The sequence below is a fragment of the Pecten maximus genome, chromosome 7 (assembly GCF_902652985.1).
Source record: "Pecten maximus chromosome 7, xPecMax1.1, whole genome shotgun sequence".
NCBI classification, from domain to species: Eukaryota; Metazoa; Mollusca; class Bivalvia; order Pectinida; family Pectinidae; genus Pecten; species Pecten maximus.
Window position 1 is genome coordinate 37,044,655 of NC_047021.1, and position 24,132 is coordinate 37,068,786.

Below are 24,132 nucleotides of genomic sequence, written 5' to 3' on the forward strand. Positions count from 1 at the left end.
CATGTCTTGTAAGATACTTCTTTCCACAAATCAAGACATTTAGTCTTTTCAAACTAGTGTTTTACTGCACGTGCAGATCAGTGTTGACCCAGGATGCAAACTCTACACGCGGATGACAGCGCAATCATCTTCTTGCGCAAATACCAAAAGATATCCCTGAAATTCTATAAACAGCAATCGTGCCATGACTGGATTACGATATTAAACTATTCTTATATCTTGGGAAAACAAAGAGTACAGATAGTAACTGTCTCACTGTTTGAGTTCGAAACCTACGTGGGGCAGTTGCCTGGTACTGACCGTAGGCCGGTGTTTTTTCTCCGGGTACTCTGGCTCTCCTCCATCTCCAAAACCATGACTCTGGCTGTCAAAAGGACGTTAAACAAAATAAATAAATAAATAAATAAATAAAATTAAGGCGAGTCTATGTGTCACAAATTCTGATGACGAATATCAGCTATCGAGCTTCGATTCCTCACTGTCTTGAAACGTCAAAAGTGTGTTCGGTAAGTCATGGAAGAATAATGTTCAAGTTTATTTATTTAATTATTTATAAATTCATTCATTCATTTATGTCTATGTTTTTATTTATTTCACCGTAGCTACTGAGAACAATACATCAACAAGCTGACGACCGATGCTTTTATCAACCATATGGCTATTACAATATGTTGACATACGTCGATGTATATCGCTGGGAGTTAAAATGATAATTGAATCGGCTGACCGCGGTTAGATTGCTGGTTAACTTAAGTTAATGAGTCGCTAGCTTCATCACCTTGTGCATTTGACAGATGACGTAGTTTTACATAATGGAAAAGAATTGCCCTGAAGGTAAGATTGTTTACCCTTAAGTATACATATGAATATGTCGGTTATGTTCACACAAAGGCTAAAGACAAGTTTTTTATCTATATACACATATGTATGATATAGATTATACGTCCCTGTCATAACTACGTGGAAAGTTTTCGAATACTTAAAGTTTTGCACATAATGGGTTTTCTCCTACCTGTACGTAATCAGTTTAATTAGGCTCTATTATCATTATCTATTTATTTTTTTATACTATCAGTTTAATTTTTATTTTATTAATTTAATTTTTGAAATTTTGTTAATACAGTAACAATTTTTACTGCAGTATATCGCATTTGCCAGTATATATATAAACATCCCAGGCAACAATCTCATGACGCGGGACAAACAAACTTGACGGAACATTAGTTTGGGTAGAAAATTCTGTCATCACGTAACGAGAATGTCGACATACCGACCGGCTGTATTTGTAGCAAGTTCAATACAAGACTTGGCCCGTGTCGTCGCTCGTCTGCTACCACAAGTGGAAGTAAAGAATCTCTGTATTCAATCTGAAGGTAGGAATGTATAATGATAGTAAGAATATAAGAACATTTCGATAACTTATGTGAATTGTAGACGTATACCCCGGTAAATATTGCCCGGCAATGGTTTGCTGTCCATGAAATATTTGTTTCATTTATCACATTGTCCCAGGACGCAAGCCGCATGTTTATCTTTATATCACCTTTCATCTTAATCAAATTATCACTTCATTGTTTAATCATATCATTCTGTTTCATGTCGCTGTGTGTTTAATTATGGTTTATTGGGATTGCCTCCCTTTGATCGTGAAGTCGGCCATCATAATATTATATTCATTTTGGTAAAATGTGATACTTTATGTAATGTCTGTATATGATATATATATATATAAACGTAATATGATCTAAAGCAATATTCATAGTAGACTTAATTCACAATCTATCTTGACCTTCGCGATAAGATTTGACTTTCGGAATATATACAACACTTCTGCACTTTTTAGTATGGCGGCCGGTTAGCTCAGTCGGTTAGAGCGTCGTGCTAATAACGCGAATGTCGTGGGGTTCGACCCCACACTGGCCAGTAGTTTTTTTTTTTTTTTTCTTTTTTAAATCAATCTTATAATGTGCTAGCTAAAGATCAATTCAAATGTAAACAAATAAGTATTACGTGCCTATTGTGCGCGTTACCCGTTTGGGCTATGATTATGTTATGCATATCTTTTCTTGCTGTAACGTAAAAACAAAAAATCAATAAAGTTATTTTTGATATAGATAATAAGTATCTTTTCCTTTGTTTTGCCAAGTATTAAAAAAGATGCGTGAAGGAACTTATTTAACAAGTATGCTGCATGGGTATAACAGACAGACAGACGGATGGACGGACGGACGGACGGACAGACAGACTGGGAGTAAGCCTAGAGTCTCACCGGTTTGACCGGTAGGGGACTAATGAAATACAACAGTTGAAACTTTGAATGTAAATATGAAATCCATGCATTTGGCTTTTATTCAAATATCTCATTTCGAACAGCAACAACAACAACAACAACAACAACAACAACAACAACAACAACAACAATACATTGGAGTTGTATGTATGTCACGGTTATTCGTGACGAGCTTTTCGATTTTCATACTCATAGAATAAAAGTCAACCCATGTCTTGTAAGGTACTTCTTTGCACAAATCAAGACATTTAGTGTTTTACTGCACGTGCAGATTGTTGGGGCCGCAGGAAGATGACTGTTGCAGGATAAATAGAATACATGGTCAGTGTCTTAAAATATAAGCTGTATTTTTGGCTCGGGACAGAAAGACAAAAGTGGCTCGCCAAGGCTCGCCCTTTTGTCTTTCTTTACCCTCTCCACTGACCATGTATTCTCTATATAGTCATATAGATCTAGTAACTCTCTCACTGTTAGCTTCCGGAAAAAACACTGGTTTTTATTATACATAAAGTCGACCAAAGAGGATAAAATGCATTGAACTGCAACACGTCATCCCTTTGAATGTTATGTTATTTAAACTTTATTTATTTATTTTACAACAGTTGCGAGACCAGTCATATCAACTTAAATACATTAATCACTCTTGTCAGCCCGGGTAAAAGGGCCGCGGTGGCCGAGTGGTTAAGGGGCATTCTTTTGTTCGGACATCGGTAATATGCACAATATCTATTGATGAAATGTATGTGCCTACGAGTATTAACATTAACGCCGAAATGTACAGGGAAAATGCGTATTGTAGACAAATACCGTATGTCTTTGCGGTAATTAGTGATACTTCGGGTCGAATTAAGAGTTTTCAGGACTTAATACTCGAGTACTTTGGTTTATCTTGAGAGTTAATCTGCCGTATTAATATAAAGATCATAACTTTTACTACTTGGAAAAAATACATATTTTCCAGAAATTCAAACGAAGGAATGCTCCTTCAGGGTTCCCGGACACTGTATCACGACCCTTCACCTCTCGGTTTTGAGTTCGAAACCCACGTGGGGCAGTTGCCTGGTACTGACCGTAGGCCGGTGGTTTTTCTCCGGGTACTCTGGCTCTCCTCCATCTCCAAAACCATGACTCTGGCTGTCAAAAGGACGTTAAACAAAATAAATAAATAAATAAATAAAATTAAGGCGAGTCTATGTGTCACAAATTCTGATGACGAATATCAGCTATCGAGCTTCGATTCCTCACTGTCTTGAAACGTCAAAAGTGTGTTCGGTAAGTCATGGAAGAATAATGTACAAGTTTATTTATTTAATTATTTATAAATTCATTCATTCATTTATGTCTATGTTTTTATTTATTTCACCGTAGCTACTGAGAACAATACATCAACAAGCTGACGATCGATGCTTTTATCAACCATATGGCTATTACAATATGTTCACATACGTCGATGTACATCGCTGGGAGTTAAAATGATAATTGAATCGGCTGACCGCGGTTAGATTGCTGGTTAACTTAAGTTAATGAGTCGCTAGCTATAGCTTCATCACCTTGTGCATTTGACAGATGACGTAGTTTTACATAATGGAAAAGAATTGCCCTGAAGGTAAGATTGTTTACCCTTAAGTATACATATGAATATGTCGGTTATGTTCACACAAAGGCTAAAGACAAGTTTTTTTTATCTATATACACATATGTATGATATAGATTATACGTCCCTGTCATAACTACGTGGAAAGTTTTCGAATACTTAAAGTTTTGCACATAATGGGTTTTCTCCTACCTGTACGTAATCAGTTTAATTAGGCTCTATTATCATTATCTATTTATTTTTTTATACTATCAGTTTAATTTTTATTTTATTAATTTAATTTTTGAAATTTTGTTAATACAGTAACAATTTTTACTGCAGTATATCGCATTTGCCAGTATATATATAAACATCCCAGGCAACAATCTCATGACGCGGGACAAACAAACTTGACGGAACATTTGTTTGGGTAGAAAATTCTGTCATCACGTAACGAGAATGTCGACATACCGACCGGCTGTATTTGTAGCAAGTTCAATACAAGACTTGGCCCGTGTCGTCGCTCGTCTGCTACCACAAGTGGAAGTAAAGAATCTCTGTATTCAATCTGAAGGTAGGAATGTATAATGATAGTAAGAATATAAGAACATTTCGATAACTTATGTGAATTGTAGACGTATACCCCGGTAAATATTGCCCGGCAATGGTTTGCTGTCCATGAAATATTTGTTTCATTTATCACATTGTCCCAGGACGCAAGCCGCATGTTTATCTTTATATCACCTTTCATCTTAATCAAATTATCACTTCATTGTTTAATCATATCATTCTGTTTCATGTCGCTGTGTGTTTAATTATGGTTTATTGGGATTGCCTCCCTTTGATCGTGAAGTCGGCCATCATAATATTATATTCATTTTGGTAAAATGTGATACTTTATGTAATGTCTGTATATGATATATATATATATAAACGTAATATGATCTAAAGCAATATTCATAGTAGACTTAATTCACAATCTATCTTGACCTTCGCGATAAGATTTGACTTTCGGAATATATACAAACACTTCTGCACTTTTTAGTATGGCGGCCGGTTAGCTCAGTCGGTTAGAGCGTCGTGCTAATAACGCGAATGTCGTGGGTTCGACCCCCACACTGGCCAGTATTTTTTTTTTCTTTTTTCTTTTTTAAATCAATCTTATAATGTGCTAGCTAAAGATCAATTCAAATGTAAACAAATAAGTATTACGTGCCTATTTTCAAGAATATATTCGTAATTGTTATGATTTATATATAATCCACCATATCTCCTTCACTCCACGTCAGTAGAACATACTTTGATAAACGTGTTACCTGTGTTACCTGTGTGACCTGTGTTATCTGTGTTACCTGTGTTACCTGTGTAACCTGTGTTACCTGTGTAACCTGTGTTACCTGTGCTATCTGTGTTACCTGTGTTATCTGTGTTACCTGTGTTATCTGTGTTACCTGTGCTACCTGTGTTATCTGTGTTACCTGTGCTACCTGTGTTATCTGTGTTATCTGTGTTACCTGTGTTATCTGTGTTACCTGTGTTATCTGTGTAACCTGTGTTACCTGTGTTACCTGTGTTACCTGTGTTACCTGTGTTACCTGTGTTATCTGTGTAACCTGTGTTATCTGTGTAACCTGTGTTACCTGTGTTACCTGTGTTATCTGTGTTATCTGTGTTACCTGTGTTACCTGTGTTACCTGTGTTATCTGTGTTACCTGTGTTATCTGTGTTATCTGTGTTACCTGTGTTACCTGTGTTACCTGTGTTATCTGTGTTACCTGTGTTACCTGTGTTACCTGTGTTATCTGTGTTACCTGTGTTACCTGTGTTATCTGTGTTACCTGTGTTACCTGTGTTACCTGTGTTACCTGTGTTACCTGTGTTATCTGTGTTATCTGTGTTACCTGTGTTACCTGTGTTACCTGTGTTATCTGTGTTACCTGTGTTACCTGTGTTATCTGTGTTACCGGTGTTATCTGTGTTATCTGTGTTACCTGTGTTACCTGTGTTACCTGTGTTATCTGTGTTACCTGTGTTCTCCATTTCTCCACTCGGGATTATACCTTTATACCTGTTTTTAGCGATATCCATTTCTAATTCCACAAAGTACCATTTCATAGTAAGCAAAAACAAACAAACAAACAAACAAACAAACAAACAAACAAAAACCCAACAACAACAACAAAAACAAAATACAAAAACAAAGCAATAAACATTTAGCACTTTGCAAAAAAATATTTTGTATTAAGCACTTTGCCTTCATTTACAGATACATTGTCTGAGGAGGACTGGACTGATCTGAGGGACAATGCAGAGGTTTTGTTTGCAGATGTACCTATCATCAAATCGGCTCTGTTCTTAAGTTCAAAACTCAAGTGGGCCCATAGCACATGGGCAGGTCTGTCTTGTTGTCCTTTCTGCTTTTTATCGCTATCCTATGTTGATTAAAATACACAGTAATGAAATTGATCAGTTAATATCGCTTTTTAACGCGATTCATGGTATATGTCCAGAAGCCAATGTTATGACAACATGAATGTTTTAAAAATAAATTCCATTCCTTAAATGAACATATTACTATAAGACTCTTTCATATGTGTATATGTAGGATAGGGACATTCCACCCGAGGGGTCACAAAATGTGGTGAAACCCGAGGCTTGCCGAGGGTTTTACCACATTTTGTGATCCCGAGGGTGGAATATCCCTATCCTACATACACACATAATGAAAGAGTCTTTTTCTCTCATATCATTACCGAATTTCTGGCGAAAGTGTCCCTCAGCCATCCATTTTCTTCAATTTTTTAATTTCTTTATTTGACGTTTTTACTAAATATACTTGTGATATTCTGAAAGATCATACCCTATTTTTAGCAAACAATGTTTGCACACAAATTTCATTCATTTTGTGGTTAAGTGATGAACGAATGAACAATTCGCCGATAAAAATTACCGTAACTTGACCGACTTTTACGTGGCCGTGATCAAATTGTCAACATCCGAGAAAAAGAAGTTCTATCAACAATACTGAAAGCCAACGCTGAAATGAGTTTCCCAACTTCACATATAATTTGATTTGCACCTCGACATATTTAATCATTTCACAGAACACACTGTACTTTTAAATGTCAAGTCAAATTTTTTTTAATAAAATACTACGTCACTGCATGACGTCACGACTGTCATTGGAATTCCATTCATAGTTCAATGAGAGTGATGTCGATCTCGATCGCCATGACGCGGCGATGTTTCGTGGCTGGTAATTTTAAATTCATTGTGATTTTGGCAACTTCGTGTGTGAACCAGCGAACAGTGACTCTATACGAGTATTCGATCTTTTCTGTGACATAGGATTATATGTGTTTAACCGGTTGTCTTGATGGAATGACGAAGGTAGGTCAGTCGATAGGCTAACGATGATCATATTGAAAGGCTAGGATGGCAGTTAGTTTTCATGGTTACTCTACACAAATATAGACTCTGAGTTACAATTGAAATAAATATCTTTTATATGAACATCGAGGGGTGTCATTTTTACCGAATGTTCGTTCATTTAAGAGCCAATTCCCAACTTCCAAATACACAGGTTACTGAGTAGGCCTAACAGTTACTGACAGTACCGTAGAGTAAACAAATTCCAGGGCCCCCTGCTGACGCAAACGGAACCATTTCATAGGTTGTGACGTTTGACATTTTCTTTTTTATATTTTTTTATGTATGGCTTTTATTTTTCTTCCTGTCATTGCCAGGTGATTGTGTGTGTTTACATGTTTTTAATGACAAATGACAAATCTGTCGGGTAGGCAAGTCTGTATTGTACTGTAACTGTTACAACAGGCCTGTAACGTTAGGCGTAGTCTAACTGTTTGTTACAGTAACGGAGTTATATGTTCGCTCAGATGAAATGTCTAATCGTTTAACCGTGTAGCCCTATTGATTTACTGCTGATATGATATATATTTATCTAAGAATGTATGTATTTTTATAGTTAAGTCCAACGTTTCAAAACCGACACCGACGATAAGGACTGTCGGATGTGAACACAAGCAGACGACGTTGTGAGAGTTGTCCCCCTTGAACGCAGATTAATCCGCGCGCGTGAAATGCTATGTAAGATAGATTTATCTTACATAGCTATCTTACATGGGCAAACTCTATCCAACATGGCGAGATATGAGAGAAATGGTTATAATCGTAATAAAGGTGATACATGTATTGTAATTTTCCCCGCTAACTCATTATTTTTGTACCGATGTTGATTACCTAATGATTTTCAACATAAAAAAGTTACAAATACTTGTATACTTTTTTTTTCAGTATGCATTATACAGATGTATCAATTACACCAGGCGAATTTTTTGTGAGGAAAATATCGTAGAATCTATGTGTTTGATAAGTAGTGCTAACAATATGCAACGTGTATAAAAAAAATAGCTATTTTCTTTTCTCGTGCACTGACAAATGAAATATACGTTTACATTAAATACATGGATTCTGTTTACCTGATATTTATGGTTTAAAGTCATTCGTTCAAAATAACATAATTGGTGAATTTGGTCTCAGTATATCAAACAGCAAATCATATTTTAATATAATATATATTTTCTATTGTTTTTAGGTGTTGAACCTCTCATAAATGTCGTCGATCCATTGAAGGTACCGTAGATTTTTCAAACTGAAATGAAAAAAGCAATTACAAATACATGTATTATATCCAGTAGTTAGTAGGTTAGTACATTTGTATATTGTCTTGTAAGGTTTCGTCCTGATTAGAAACTTTTCTACGATGTGATATTTTATATATTTTATACTATAAAATAACAATAAAAACAACAATAAAAATAAATGTAAAAACAAACTTACAAAAGCTAACTTTTTATTAAACATTCTACTGCAGCCACCAGATGTCATTGTTACAAGAACCGGAAGTGGATTTGGAAATTTAATGGCAGAATATGTACTTGGTTATATCATCTCGATGGAAAGAAAGTTTCCGCAGATGGCAAATGACCAGAAAGCTAAGGAATGGAATCCGTGAGTTAAATTATACTTTCATTATATAACTTATATAGAATTTAGCATGATTTTGAACAAAGTACATTAATACCTTTTATTATTATAAAATCATATTTTTCACACTCTCTGATTGGCTGAAATAGTGTCACATGATTCCCGATAAAAGTCATATTGACAAACCACGCAAAAAAAAAAAAGGATAGTAAATCTAGTAAAAAGTGCTGGTTGACTGGGTGTTTATAAAAATAGATTGAATATGAATTACCTCCGCATGGTATTATTCATCAGTGTGAAATATCTTGCACGATTTTGAAACATGGGAAGCAATGTCTGATTGTTATAGAATGTTAGATAACCGTCAGATGTATCTGTGCAAAACTACAATGTACATCATATCAAGCAATAGATTTTGATATGTATTCTTGTAACTCTTTCTTGCAGATCTGTGTCTATGTAAAATATATATATATACTTTATGTTTATGCCAATTATGCTATCTCAATGAGTTTATGTAATATATTTGTATGTTAGAGAGGGCGTCCATAAGTTGGAAAAACTTGTGCCTAATCCCTTGACATAATTAATTTGTCAATAAAATATTCACAATTGCTTCACAAATCAGTCTCCATCATTTCATGTACAAGAGATTCCTGCATTCATTGCGCGATTAGTGAACATCAAAACAGTTATTTTATAATAAAAACTATCACAGCGTTTTGATTTCAGTCAATACTTCGTCCTCGGTTAATATTTATTTAGGTTAATAAAACCATGTATCGACCTTATCAAAAGGCTGTAATTGTATATATTTTTTATATTTTTGACTCATGACTAAGTCATCACTGCCTATAAAATACATTCCCTATTATCAACAATATGTAGGTAAGAGGGGACTGATGTGAGGCAGCAGAATTTGGGATTTGCTGTCGTGCTCTTTGTAATGCATGGAAGAAACTACAATAAGTCCTCTGCACTCAGTTATTTAGCTTCCTTACAATATTTTTAGCCCGCCATCATCAGATGATGGGCTATTCAATTCGCTTTGCGTCTGTGGTCCGTGATCCGTGGTCCATAGTCCGTCTACCTTCCGTCTGTCGTCCATCCGTCCGTCCGTCGGTAGACGTTCCTTGTTATCGCTAATTTTTCAAAAGGACTGGAGGGATATTCATCAATTTCATGTTTAGTTTCCCCTTGGTCTCTTGTTGTACCAATTGAATAGAGATTTTTTATCAGAAAAACAAAATGGCCGACAGACGTCCATCTTGGATTTTGAAAATTTAGATTTTTTTTTATTGCTATGGGTTAATTTCCTTGAAGAGTATACTGGGGATATTCTTCAAACTGAATGTGTATGTTCCCAAGTGCTTTCTTCGGTGTCATCAATGGAAATCGTATTTTTTGACGGTTAGTTTTTCGAGAATGTTTAATCTTACAAAATCGCCAAAATGCTTCCCCTTAACTTTAAGTGTCCATGAAATGTATGAACATTACGTGCGTTTAGTTTTCTATGTGAAAGCAATCGGTAATGCTTAACTTTAGTATTAACCACAGTAACACATGCACACATAAAGCTTGTATGAAAATATATATTCTATCTTGATAAATAACTTTCAATAATTTTCAGGCATTTGTATAAACGAGACGTCCGACTGTTGTCACAGCTGAGGCTCGGTATACTTGGAGCAGGACAAATCGGTACCCAAAGTAAGCATGCCATACTTTATATAGGTACAATGTATCATTAAAGATTGGACATTTTTCGGCATAGCCGTATAACTTTCTTTTGGCCCGGGATATGACGCGACAGGTGGCGTTACTGGTCAAGATGAAGTATGTGATTGGTCAATGTAACGGTAAATGCAAAATGCAGATATGCAGTTAAAGATGAAACAAAATTAAGATTGAATGCAAGCTGAATGAGTGGTGTATCTATTCAAATGACACATTAATAAAATTATATTCCTGATTTAAATGCAGTCTTATTATCACCAAAAATGATTCAAACTGATATAATTTTGTTATCCGTGCTGAAACGCATTCATTGATTAGTTAGTTAATTTATTTCACCAGTAGTTTTACATTATAACCACCAGCATTAAAACTATGCCGTTTATCTTTTTTAAAAGATATTTCTTGTTTCTGTTCTTACAGAAGCGTTCTGTAAGGTGCAACTTCTTATTGCGGTTTTTTTGTTTTTGACATTTTACCTTCCACTACGCAACTGTACGAATTACTTATATACCCGAAGGGAAGTAAGAAAAATCAAAGCAGAAGTTTAGATTATTAGCTCACCTGGTCCGAAGGACCAAGGTGAGCTTATACCATACCGTTGCGTCCGTCGTCCGTCGTCCGTCCGTCCGTCAACAATTGACTTCTTCTTCATAACCACTGATCAGAATTTGACGAAATTTTGTCAGAAGCATCCCTATGGGGTGTGGACTCAAAATTGTACAAATGGCGGGGCTGACCCCCCAGGGGTCTGAGGGGCGGGGCCAAAAGGGGTCAATTTGGCTATATTAATATAAACGACTTCTTCTCTGAAACCAAGCAAAGGATATCGCTCCTATTTGCCTGGTAGCAACACTATGGGGTGAGGATTCAAAATTGTACAAATGGTGGGGCTGACCCCCTGGGGGCCTGAGGGCGGGGCAAAAATGGGTCAATATACCTATATTTATATTAACGACTTCTTCTCTGAAACCAAGCAATGGATATCACTCATATTTGCCTGGTAGCATCACTATGGGGTGGGAATTCAAAATTGTACAAATGATGGGGCAGACCCCCTGGGGGCTTGAGGGGCGGTGTCAAATGTGGTCAATTGGGCTATATTGATATAAACGACTTCTTCTCTGAAACTGAGCAATGTATATTGCCTATATTTGCCTGGTACCATCGCTATTGAGTGGGGATTCAAAATTGTACAAATGACTGGGCTGACCCCCCAGGGGCCTGAGGGGCGGGGCCAAATGTGGTCAATTGGGCTATATTGATATAAACGACTTCTTCTCTGAAACCGAGCAATGGAATTGCTCATATTTGCCTGGTAGCATCACTATGGGGTGGGGATTCAAAATTGTACAAATAGTGAGGCTGACCCCACGGGGGCCTGAGGGGCGGGGCCAAATGTGGTCAATTGGGCTATATTGATATAAACGACTTCTTCTCTGAAACCGAGCAATGGATATTGCTCATATTTGCCTGGTAGCATCACTATGGGTCGGGGATTCAAAATTGTACAAATAGTGAGGCTGACCCCACGGGGGCCTGAGGGGCGGGGCTAAATTGATATGAACAACTTCTCCTCTGAAATCAAGCAATAGATATTGCTCGTATTTGACTGTGAGCATCCCTTTGGGGTCAGGGTTCAAAATTGTACAAATGGTGGGGCCGACCTCCCTGGGTGCTGAGGGGCGGGGCCATAAGGGGTCAATTTGGCTAAATTGATATGAACAAATTCTCCTCTGAAACCAAGCAATATATATTGCTCATATTTGACTGTGAGCATCCCTTTGGGGCCGGGATTCAAAATTGTACAAATGGTGGGGACCGACTTACCTGGGGCCTGAGGGGCGGGGCCAAAAGGGGTCAATTTGGCTAAATTGATATAAACAACTTCTTCTCTGAAACTAAGCAATGGATATCGCTCACATTTTCACATTTGTGTGGTAGCATCTGGGGTTGCGCCAAAAGTCAATTTCATTTCATGGATTAATGCATTTTTTGGCATAAAAACCTCACGTACCCATATAAAATGCCTATGATATATTGACATAGCAATACCAGTGACAAATATACTTAATCATCATTCTTGTTTCATATCTCATGAAATCCAGGTGAGCGATACAGGCCCTCTGGGCCTCTTGTTCTATGATATCAGGATGCCATTAAAAACTTTTATTTGGCATTTTATTTTTGTTATTAGTACATACAATGTATACTGATATAATCCAATCCGAAACGAGTTCCGCTTGAAAAATTTCAAACGGTGACAGCCATATTGCTCCTGATACATAGTCGCTAATTGCAATTGTCCAATGTCCGCATTGTCCCGTGTAGGATACTTTTCTCATTTTAATCGTTAATCGAAACTTGGCATTAAAACACTTACCAAACATCTTTCAGATAGATAACTTTAAGTCCATAATTTGACAATATACAATTATAACATTACGGAAGAAACATAGTATTACCAGCATTTAAACGACACCGTAATTCTAATTAAAAATCGGCAAAACGAGGGTAAGTACAAGGATGATAGACCAGGCGTTCCGAAAGGGTACGCGACTTTTGCTTCATCGAAGACACCCACTGTGCAAATCTAGGTCAGAAATCGGGCTAAGTCAAGTTTATATTCGAAAAGCTCTTAATACTCTTTGCATATAGATGTCTAACAATATGATATGCATCAATGTAAATCAGCTAAACTAGTACTCGAAAATAAATAGATATGGTTTAGGTTTATTTTGTTTAACGTCCTCTTAACAGCCAGGGTCATTTAAGGATGTGCCTGGTTTTGTGTAATAGATATGTGTTTTCATATCATTATATCTTGTTTATCAGTAATTTGCTATGATTATACAACCTGTATGTGTGCTGTGCTATTTCTATATCATTTGTTCTTTCGGAACCTCTTGGGACGTATTAAGGGTATCGGAGACGACGTTGATAGATTGTAATAATAGAAAATGCCTAATTCCTTATTGATTGTTTAAAAGTAATCCATTATACATACAACTTATCTATAAACCCCAACTTCGGTCTCATGTGTGTTTATATTATGTATCTACCGATATATCTTTTGTTTCTTACTCACACGGCTTAAGTATTACGAAATTTATTGAGAAAATGATAAACAATTGTTATAATTGTTGTGTAAATAACCATTGAAATGTTTTAGTTTTTTACGACCTTCATTGAGATAATGATTCACACCGTTGAACAACAATATTTTATTTCTCCTTTAATTTTTACGGGTTATCAATTGAATGAAACATATAAAAGTAGATTAGGAGAAAATATTATCACAATGGATAATCCTTAAAACTACACCGAAAACATGTGGCCTACTTTTGTCTTAACAAGCACGTTGTAAACAGCTAACTTAGGACCTTTCTCGGTAAGTAGTTATACAGTGTACATAATATGGTTTAGATATATCTTGTCTGTCACCTAGACGACCGCGGTTCGATTCTTCGATCGGACGCGGAAAGGTAAAGAATCACTTGACCGACAAAATAGGTTTTCTGCGGGTACTTCGGATTCCTTCCACTGCGAGACTCTCTCGCGCTTACACCCGGACATATAAGCGTGATGATTAAAAGCTGATATTACTTGATTCACAACTGTTGTAAAATAAAGTTAAGATGAAATGTAAATAAAACCAGGTGTATAATAAGCGTTAACGGCTTCTGTTTCTACGCAAAATCAAAGTTAAGGCACATCCTCAACAGGAGAATCGTAATAGTGACCGTAATAGTGACCTGGATGATGACTAGGGTGGTGACAGGGGTGTTGACAGGGGTGTTGACCGGGGTGGTGACCGGGGTGGTGACAGGGGTGGTGACCGGGGTGGTGACCGGGGTGTTGACCGGGGTGTTGACCGGGGTGGTGACCGGGGTGGTGACCGGGGTGGTGACAGGGTGGTGACCGGGGTGTTGACCGGGGTGGTGACCGGGATGGTGACAGGGGTGGTGACCGGGGTGTTGACCGGGGTGGTGACCGGGGTGGTGACCGGGGTGTTGACCGGGGTGGTGACCGGGGTGTTGACAGGGGTGGTGACCGGGATGGTGACAGGGGTGGTGACCGGGGTGTTGACCGGAGTGGTGACCGGGGTGGTGACCGGGGTTGTGACCAGAGTTGTGCCCTTGATGGTGACAGGGGTGGTGACCGTCATGGTGACCGGAATAGTGATCTGGATGATGACCGGATTGAGAAACGTGTTGGTGAAAGGGATGGTGACCGGGGATGATGATCGGAGTGGTGACCATTCGGAACACGTTATCTTTTTTCCTTCTAAGTGTTTGTTTAGTCGGCATGTGTCTGTTATCACGTTGTTCACTGTTTGTTTTACAGTCGGCACCTTATGTAAATCTGTTGGTATGGAAGTCTGGGGCCTTACACGATCTCCAAAAATCGACAACATTGGTCCTTTCGACGCCTATCGGTATGCAGAAACACAGTATTGACTTTAAATCATATTCATATATATATATAAACGGTGTATGTGGTTTGTTTGCCATATGCACTGAACTGTATCTCGAAATCTTTTAAAATATGTATAAATTTAATATGTCCTTGGCATCTCCGTAAATTCATTCAAATGTAACACAGATTTCTGTACGCTTTATTTGCCGAATAGATCCGTTTTACGTCAACGCATTATCTTCAGACTTTGGTCTTCAAGATTTTATCAACTGCTATTTATCGGTAAAAAGAAGATTATATACATCTAACCGTTAAACTTTAATTTGTTTATAATTAATGATCTTGCTGTAGGACAAAGGACCAGTTAGTGGATATCCTCCAGAATTGTGATTATATCTGTAACGTTCTCCCCTCTACCTCAGAAACCAAAGGTCTCCTGTCAGGGGACATGCTATCTCATTGTAAGACAAAGGTAAGTAAAAATCCCATCACATGTGTGAAATGTTTGTTAAAATCCCTCCAAGCCACGGGCGTGTTTTAATTAGCTATCTGAGGAGATGTTCTAACGTTGTAAGGTACATGTAGTACAATATCAAACTCCTGGTTGTATAAAAAGTTTTGTAAAAATCCCGACCCAATGTTGTATTTTGGATCCGCAGCCTTGGGCAGTTGAACGTGTCCGCAGCCATCGGTCAGTCTCACCTGCCTTAGTGGCCTCCCGTATATAGAGACCAACCAACCAATTGTTTTCCCATATACTTTAGTGTTAACGTTTTGGAGTATTTCATTCAAATTCTTGAATTCAATATGACAATTATGGTTTATAACAAAAGTTTAGGGTCTGATATAACACTATTATTACCTGAACTTTTGGGTAAAAAATCAATCGGACTTACGAAATTAATATCAACATTTCTTACTGATAGTTACCTATCAGGCTATATATCTATTTTCTCGCTTCATAACATACTGGCCAATCAGTGGCTGCCAGACATTTTATCCTTGGCTCAACTTTCTATACACAGGGGCTGTTTTTAAAAATCTATTTTTTCAATTGGTTGGTTGTTCCCTATAACAAAGGCCTGTCTACAACAAAGCATGACATGGACTTTATTGTATTGTACGGGTAACTTGTCTATTAATGTTGTGTTTCTCTGGTCCATTGAGTGACTTTTATTTAATCGGTTTGTGAGGCTGTATATTGATGCCATGTGGTCTACTAAGCTTTCATTTTCGAATGAATGTTAATCCGTAATCCTACTCTATTTTATAAGACAGATATGACATTTATATCTTGTTGTTATTAACATCATCAAACATCGTTGTACTCAATAAAATCTCATCTCTTGTTGTGATTGGCATTAACACACATTGATTCATTCAATAAAGCTCTTCCTAATGATGTTATTTCACATCTATTTCAGAAGTCGACTTTCATTAACGTTGGTCGAGGGAATATTGTCGATGAGAATAGTTTGATAAAGGCAATTGAGTAAGTTGAACGCAGATAGGTTTAACATGTATCGAGTAAGCAATCAACAGTCCACTCGTTTGGCAGTAGCGGTGGCTTCAATGTCCTTTTGTTATAAATTCGTTTATTTTACATTTAACTATTTCTGTATGCTTAATATGATTACAAATGCCAGTATTTGACTACTCTAATAGCCCGCCTAGACACAGAAACCATACATTTCCATAATACTTGCTCACAAAAGATTCATTTGATTGTTTCGGATATTCGTGCTTGTACTTCAAATTAGGAATTTTCATAATAATAAACGAAACAACATTCGTCGAGGCTTAAATCTGGATAGCTGTATTGTCTTTGTATAATTTATCCCGAATATAAAGAAATACAAAATACATATGTCCATTGAATATGAAATTCATCTAACGAGTTCTTATAACCGGCATTAAAGCAGCTGATAGTAGATTATTTAATTTCTTTGTTAGAAATATCAAAAGACTGACATCAGATTAAGTATGCGTTATGAAATATAGAACATTATTTACTGGATTTGTAGAATTCTTATAATATTGACATCTGAGTAAGTATGCATTATGAAATATGTTTTATGATTAATGTTAAAGGTGCATACATCCTGTACCTTCGTTTGAATAAAGTCTAGGTCGTCAAAATTAAACTGATTGGAAAATACGTATTTTTCCAAGTTGTCAAAGTGATAATCATAACATTAATAAGGCAGTTTTACTCTCAAGATAAACCAAAGTTATTCGTGTATTAAGTCCTACAAATTCTGAATTCGACCCGAAGTATCACTAATTACCGCAATGGTATACTGTTTTTGTATACGATACGCCCTTTCTTGTACATTTCGGCGTTAATCTCATTACATGTAGGCACAGACACTCATATAATCATCGTTCGGACATAGATTTCATCAATAGAAATTGTGCATGGATCTGATGTCCCCTTTAATGAAAAGATTGTAACAGTCTTTAAATTTAGTTTTTAAACAAAGCTGAACATCTACTCGTTTCATACCTTATTGCCATGAAAGGGGTAACTATGATGGATTGAAAACAAGAATTGGCTATCGTATATTTACATACATTGCCAATCGTTTCATTCTCTACGCTATTACCAGTTACTACCCTACAAAACTAAAAGCTTCGCCATTCATCTTTAAAATTAAAAGTGAAATATATAAGTAATTGCGTCCCGAAAAATTCTAGCATTCTCCCCCTCTATAATTGGTACGTAACGTTTTGACCTTAAAATTGATAATTTGTTTTGGTCACTTAGATACATTTCTGAACCATTGGTGCCATTTTATGCGATTTCTTTGTAATGAGCAGTGCAAACACCATCAGCGCTTGTAGCATCATTCAGCGATATAATTTTACTCCTTCAATGAGTCATAAAGGCGATAGAAGGAATCTGTCCGTAGGAATGCAAGTACATACGTCATCCCAACGGCTTACTCGTTTCATTTTAATCCGATTGTCAGGAAACTCAGTAGATCTACACTTGTTTACAAATAGCACCTCTCGTAAACATGTTTCAAGCTCGGGTCAAAAAAGAGGTCACCCGTACTGTAGAATGTTTTCAACGTCATCTCTCTCGTCTTTATTTCATAGAGATGATTGTCGTAAAACTTCTTTATAAACTGACTTCATTAAATTTTTTCCGGATATATTGTCTCCGATGTCTGTAATATTGTCTGGTTTATTCATTACCTTACTCCATAAAACTAAGGAAGAATACGGACAAAAAAAATAAACAATTCTTACTTCAAATCGAAGGAAAAGTTCGATCAAAACATACAGACTAGCATAGATACCATTGAAATAATACAAAAGATCAATTCCGGTTTAAGTCTCATTCTCAAAGTGTGGACCAGGGTATTGACAAGGAAACCACTAGGCATATCGACAAGCAACGACCACGTCTGACTTCATATCACATAACAATTTTTTTTTTAATCACGATTTCGGCAATAAAATATCGCCATGGCCTTCGTCATTTTGTTTGCATACACTTATTTCAAATATACTTTCTGTAATATATTTAATTGTGATATTGTTTCTTTACACATTGTAAAACAATATAATCTAAAATCGATTACCATTATGTATCGTCTAGCTCCAAAAAATTGTATAACATGTTTCCAGAGTACTTGTAACGTAGGTCTTTCCAAATTACTTTTTTCTTAGTAAGTTTGTTTCGGTACCAAATATTTCATAACAAGCTCCTTATTTGGTCTCTTTTTACACTGTTTATTGATTTATTATTTTTTACCATTTATATATGTTTGTCAAATATATGTAAAGATATGCAAATATTCGACATTAGTTAAACTTTCTTGTATCTTGTAAAAAATGTATCTTGTTCCGAAATCGCGACAACTGGAAACTTCTTTGAATATCGAATCAATTTGGATATGTTAACAAAACAATGAGAGAAGGTTGGGAAACAGGGACGTTACTATCTAGAAAAGGTCAATTATCATTTGATAAATTGAAATAATCCCGCCTGCCATACAGCTAAATTGTAAGCTGTTACCTTCAGGTTGCGATGTTAGGATAGATCGAGTAAAACGGCTGATGTTGAAGAGTCTGTAATGTCCTTGAATCCATTCAAGTTTTGGAAGGTATATCTGATCGACATGGTCGTTCAATTTTTATTATTCAAATATGACAGGTCGTTAATATATCAATAGATAAAATAGAAGTATTTTTATATTAATATTTGTGCCATTATCAGAGTTCATGAATGCATATATCCAACAAAAAAGCTCTGTTAGGGAACGTAAAACATTTATGTGCTTGTCATTGTCAATGTTATATACTGATATACCTTAGATGATATTAACTGTATATTCACCTTCTCAGTTATTTTCGTTATGAACAGAAATCAATGGATAGCGGGTGCTGTGTTGGATGTATTTGAATCCGAGCCGTTATCACGTGACAGCGAGCTTTGGTCATTACCAAATGTAGTTATAACGCCCCATGTTTCGGGACCCTGTATAACAGTGCCGGTAAGAGCATAACTGTATGCGTTCATATAGCGATTGTCTTATTTTCGTGACATATTGCTCTTAGAGAGGACCTATAAAGTTTTTGTACTCTGTTAGATACTGTTGATGCACATATTCACCATTGGGATAATGCGTTTAAACTTCGTGATACGCCAAAATGTGAGCACGCCAAAATAACTGCATTAACAGTAGATTATCATAAAATATGCAAAAATGTCTTGCAGTAACTAGTATTTGTGTTCTGTGTATCCTTAAGTGTTTACAACACCAAAATTTGCATACAAACATCATAATATTTAATTAGATATTGTATGAATTAATATAAGCTTAAAACTGTTTATCAAAGCCTAGATGTAATTGTATTGTGGTATATTTGAATAAAATATTGTTTACATTGAATAATTTACCCTTTGTATTCTCTGATAAGTCTTCTGTTGTAGAAACCCTACCTCTTAAATATTGTTAAAACTTGCGTCATTTGACTTTTGTGTAATTGTTGTAAATATTTTTGTTCTTTGAAGAATGATTTGAAATCGATTATATTATCATGGATCTGTTTTAAAAGGTAACGTAAAACAGACAATTTACCTTATTACATGCAGTATCCAAAACACTAAAATGAATGTGTTAAAGATACAGGGATTGTTTTCTTTCTTTTTACAGGTGGCGAAAACGTTTACCACTAATTACCAGAAGTACATTACAGGAGACACACTTGACTATGTTGTCAAGTGGGCGAGTGGCTACTAAGGCGGGGAAAAAGAAATATTGATTATTTTCACACTTGGAATATCACAATATCAAATATTCAAGTCTTTCAAAATGATCCTCGATATTTAACACAGTATTAATGTACAGAGAAATAGACTCAAAAGCTTCGTGTATTTGCTCAGAATATATCCATACACTATTAATGACAATTATGTCGCTTACTAATGTCAATAAGTTTAACATACTCTCGCCGTACGTCATTTGTCTCGAGATATAAGTATAACCGGTAAAAGCTTCAAGTGTGAGACATATTAGACATTGTTAAGGAAACCTGATGTCTTAGTATGACACGTAGAGGATTTCGAAATGGAAAATATTTTCAAATACATGAATACTATTTCTAAGTCAAACAACTTAATTTACATCACGCCATAGTTCATTTTCTCACCTTCTATTGAAATGTTGAAATCTTGTTTAGTTTTAGTTTAAGCCATATTTTATAACATATTCGAAGTCATACATGTCAACTTATTGCAAATTTCAGGATTCAGAAAAGAGAAGTCTGTTTCCTTAGTAAAGACAGGCTGGTGACAACACTTAAGATCATATGATAAACTAAGCATAACAAATAAGTGACAAATACCGCGTGAAAACTAGGGAGGGGAGAGAAGAAAGAGAGAGACATTGAGTTGGAATGTTATTACTAATCATACTAAATTCATAACCGACAACATGTGAAAGCTAGGAAGGAGGGAGGAAAAAAAGAGGAAGACAATGAAATTTTCTGAATGCTTAAGGTGCTAATGTCTTTTGTATTTTTGTGCTACCCCTTGTGTTTCTATCAACACGTGTAACCAGTTACGTATGTTAATGATAAGCAGATATTTGATGTAATTATCAATTATACAAAATTAAATATTGATTGCAATAATTATTGTAAATATTTTTTAGTACACATATTGTTTGATTTGGTGTTTTTTCTCTGTCTTACAATGTATCCTTTCTTTCCGTTCTTTTCCTGTCGGACTTGTCTGCTCTGTCTTCTTCTGCTTTGATTTCGTCTCTTGGTGTCTCGTCATTTACCGTGTCATGACCCTGTCTGTTGCGGGGATGTTATCAATGTACAAATCCATATAAATCCACGCATTTTGACTCTATATTTAATTCACAGTAAACAAATATTTCGCTTTGTATTTTAATTGGCGATTGGCCTGATTTAGGAAGAAGTTATATATAAAAACCAACTTTGATCTGATCTGATGTATTATGTGTCTACTATGTTCCATGAACCAATCTTTAGACAATTTCATTATATTGCCAAAGAGCATAGACATTTCAAAAGTCGCCAGAAGCGAATCAGGCATCTAAAAGAGGAACATGCTTTGGATGAGCATCTTCCAAAAACAACGAGATGTTGATAAAACATTGGTTAATTTTAACTAAGCTAAACAATTAAAAAATATTTTGAATACTTCATGTAGTATTGTCTGTAAGCCCCTTTTTTTTCTCTCTCAAAAAAGTGTTTATAGAAAAACATTTATTTTCACAAATGTAAAACAAGCTTTATCAGTAAATACTGTTTTAACTTGTCTGGAAAATGTCTTTATGTGTTGATCCTAGAATTTATGTCACATATTCATGGGTGGAAGTGGTCGGATGGCAAAGTGATAACACAATTTCCTTCAATCTAGGCTGCCGGTATTTGATTCCCTGGTCGAATGTAAAAAGGTATGGGATGTCACCTGCACGACCATGTGGGTTTTCCTCGGGTACACCGGTTTCCTCGCACAGTAAGACCTCTCGCGCGCCTGTATCCGGGCCCACAGTGATTCATATACCTTGATATACATATGCTATGTTTTGCATTTATTGGAAAGTAAAGAAAGTTTATATTTATGTAATCTCTTATTTCGCCCTAGCAGTCATATGTGATTTGTGTGTTGAAAATGGTATCTGGTTGTTTTCGAGACTAAACTATATCGACAAAGGGGTGGATGATCTATAAAAATCATACCATCTGAAGCAAAAAAGATAATGGGATGAAATAGGATATTAGTCCGTTGTTGATATAGTTCTGTCACCAATACTGTCAATTTTAAACAAATACTAACTGAAAATATTAAGTAAAAACTCTATTAAAGCTGTAAAGTCGTTGGAGGCATAACCTGTTTCGCGTCATCCGTCCGTCCGTCCGGTTAAAAGATTGGCATAGTTCGCCATGCACTCATTCATAATGATGCTATGTTAATATTTTGCTCGAATGTTCCTCCAGGGATAAACTTCATTGTTGTACAGTCGAAATGGAAAATTAAATTGTGTTTCTTGGATTTCGACATGTTTTAGACTTAATTTTAGAGTGTTTGGCCTATGAGGATTTTGCTTAAAAATATTTATTTTGTTTTTACAAACGAAATACATTGTAGTGATAAGACTTTTTTTTCAAATTTGTCATGATGTGTTAGACCTAAAGGTGATCATCGATCAGGTAATAAAGGATACACTGTCTTACAATGTATCCTTTCTTTCCGTTCTTTTCCTGTCGGACTTGTCTGCTCTGTCTTCTTCTGCTTTGATTTCGTCTCTTGGTGTCTCGTCATTTACCGTGTCATGACCCTGTCTGTTGCGGGGATGTTATCAATGTACAAATCCATATAAATCCACGCATTTTGACTCTATATTTAATTCACAGTAAACAAATATTTCGCTTTGTATTTTAATTGGCGATTGGCCTGATTTAGGAAGAAGTTATATATAAAAACCAACTTTGATCTGATCTGATGTATTATGTGTCTACTATGTTCCATGAACCAATCTTTAGACAATTTCATTATATTGCCAAAGATCATAGACATTTCAAAAGTCGCCAGAAGCGAATCAGGCATCTAAAAGAGGAACATGCTTTGGATGAGCATCTTCCAAAAACAACGAGATGTTGATAAAACATTGGTTAATTTTAACTAAGCTAAACAATTAAAAAATATTTTGAATACTACATGTAGTATTATCTGTAAGCCCCCTTTTTTCTCTCTCAAAAAAGTGTTTATAGAAAAACATTTATTTTCACAAATGTAAAACAAGCTTTATCAGTAAATACTGTTTTAACTTGTCTGGAAAATGTCTTTATGTGTAGATCCTAGAATTTATGTCACATATTCATGGGTGGAAGTGGTCGGATGGCAAAGTGATAACACAATTTCCTTCAATCTAGGCTGCCGGTATTTGATTCCCTGGTCGAATGTAAAAAGGTATGGGATGTCACCTGCACGACCATGTGGGTTTTCCTCGGGTACACCGGTTTCCTCGCACAGTAAGACCTCTCGCGCGCCTGTATCCGGGCCCACAGTGATTCATATACGTTGATTTACATATGCTATGTTTTGCATTTATTGGAAAGTAAAGAAAGTTTATATTTATGTAATCTTTTATTTCGCCCTAGCAGTCATATGTGATTTGTGCGTTGAAAATGGTATCTGGTTGTTTTCGAGACTAAACTATATCGACAAAGGGGTGGATGATCTATAAAAATCATATCATCTGAAGCAAAAAAGATAATGAGATGAAATAGGATATTAGTCCGTTGTTGATATAGTTCTGTCACCAATACTGTCAATTTTAAACAAATACTAACTGAAAATATTAAGTAAAAACTCTATTAAAGCTGTAAAGTCGTTGGAGGCATAACCTGTTTCGCATCATCCGTCCGTCCGTCCGGTTAAAAGATTGGCATAGTTCGCCATGCACTCATTCATAATGATGCTATGTTAATATTTTGCTTGAATGTTCCTCCAGGGATAAACTTCATTGTTGTACAGTCGAAATGGAAAATTAAATTGTGTTTCTTGGATTTCGACATGTTTTAGACTTAATTTTAGAGTGTTTGGCCTATGAGGATT

The 24,132-nt window shown here is 36.0% G+C and overlaps 1 protein-coding gene and 2 non-coding genes across 4 annotated transcripts; all 3 read left to right on the plus strand.

Annotated features, from left to right (window-relative positions):
* The first annotated feature begins 1,245 nt into the window (after positions 1-1,245).
* Positions 1,246-22,570, plus strand: LOC117330750 (glyoxylate/hydroxypyruvate reductase A-like). Of its 2 annotated transcripts, none has more exons than XM_033889221.1 (10): positions 1,246-1,373; positions 6,130-6,258; positions 8,479-8,516; positions 8,758-8,894; positions 10,501-10,580; positions 14,952-15,042; positions 15,375-15,495; positions 16,448-16,515; positions 19,399-19,528; positions 20,192-22,570. In XM_033889221.1, the coding sequence occupies exons 1-10, from the start codon at positions 1,259-1,261 to the stop codon at positions 20,276-20,278; spliced, it is 996 nt and encodes a 331-aa protein (XP_033745112.1). In that variant the 5' UTR covers positions 1,246-1,258; the 3' UTR covers positions 20,279-22,570. The 2 variants fall into 2 exon arrangements, with proteins under 2 accessions (XP_033745112.1, XP_033745111.1); XM_033889220.1 differs by lacking the exon at positions 1,246-1,373 and adding an exon at positions 4,285-4,437.
* Trnai-aau lies at positions 1,850-1,923 on the plus strand. Its single transcript has one exon. It is a non-coding gene; the product is annotated as a tRNA-Ile (tRNA).
* Positions 4,915-4,988, plus strand: Trnai-aau. The gene has a single exon. It is a non-coding gene; the product is annotated as a tRNA-Ile (tRNA).
* Positions 22,571-24,132: the final 1,562 nt, after the last annotated feature.

Bases quoted from the DNA above. Each gene is read 5' to 3' on its own strand.
- LOC117330750 (XM_033889221.1), top strand. From the start codon at position 1,259: ATGTCGACATACCGACCGGCTGTATTTGTAGCAAGTTCAATACAAGAC. The intron at 8,895-10,500 runs GTGAGTTAAATT...AATAATTTTCAG, and splicing joins AAAGCTAAGGAATGGAATCC to GCATTTGTATAAACGAGACG. The intron at 19,529-20,191 runs GTAAGAGCATAA...TTCTTTTTACAG, and splicing joins GACCCTGTATAACAGTGCCG to GTGGCGAAAACGTTTACCAC.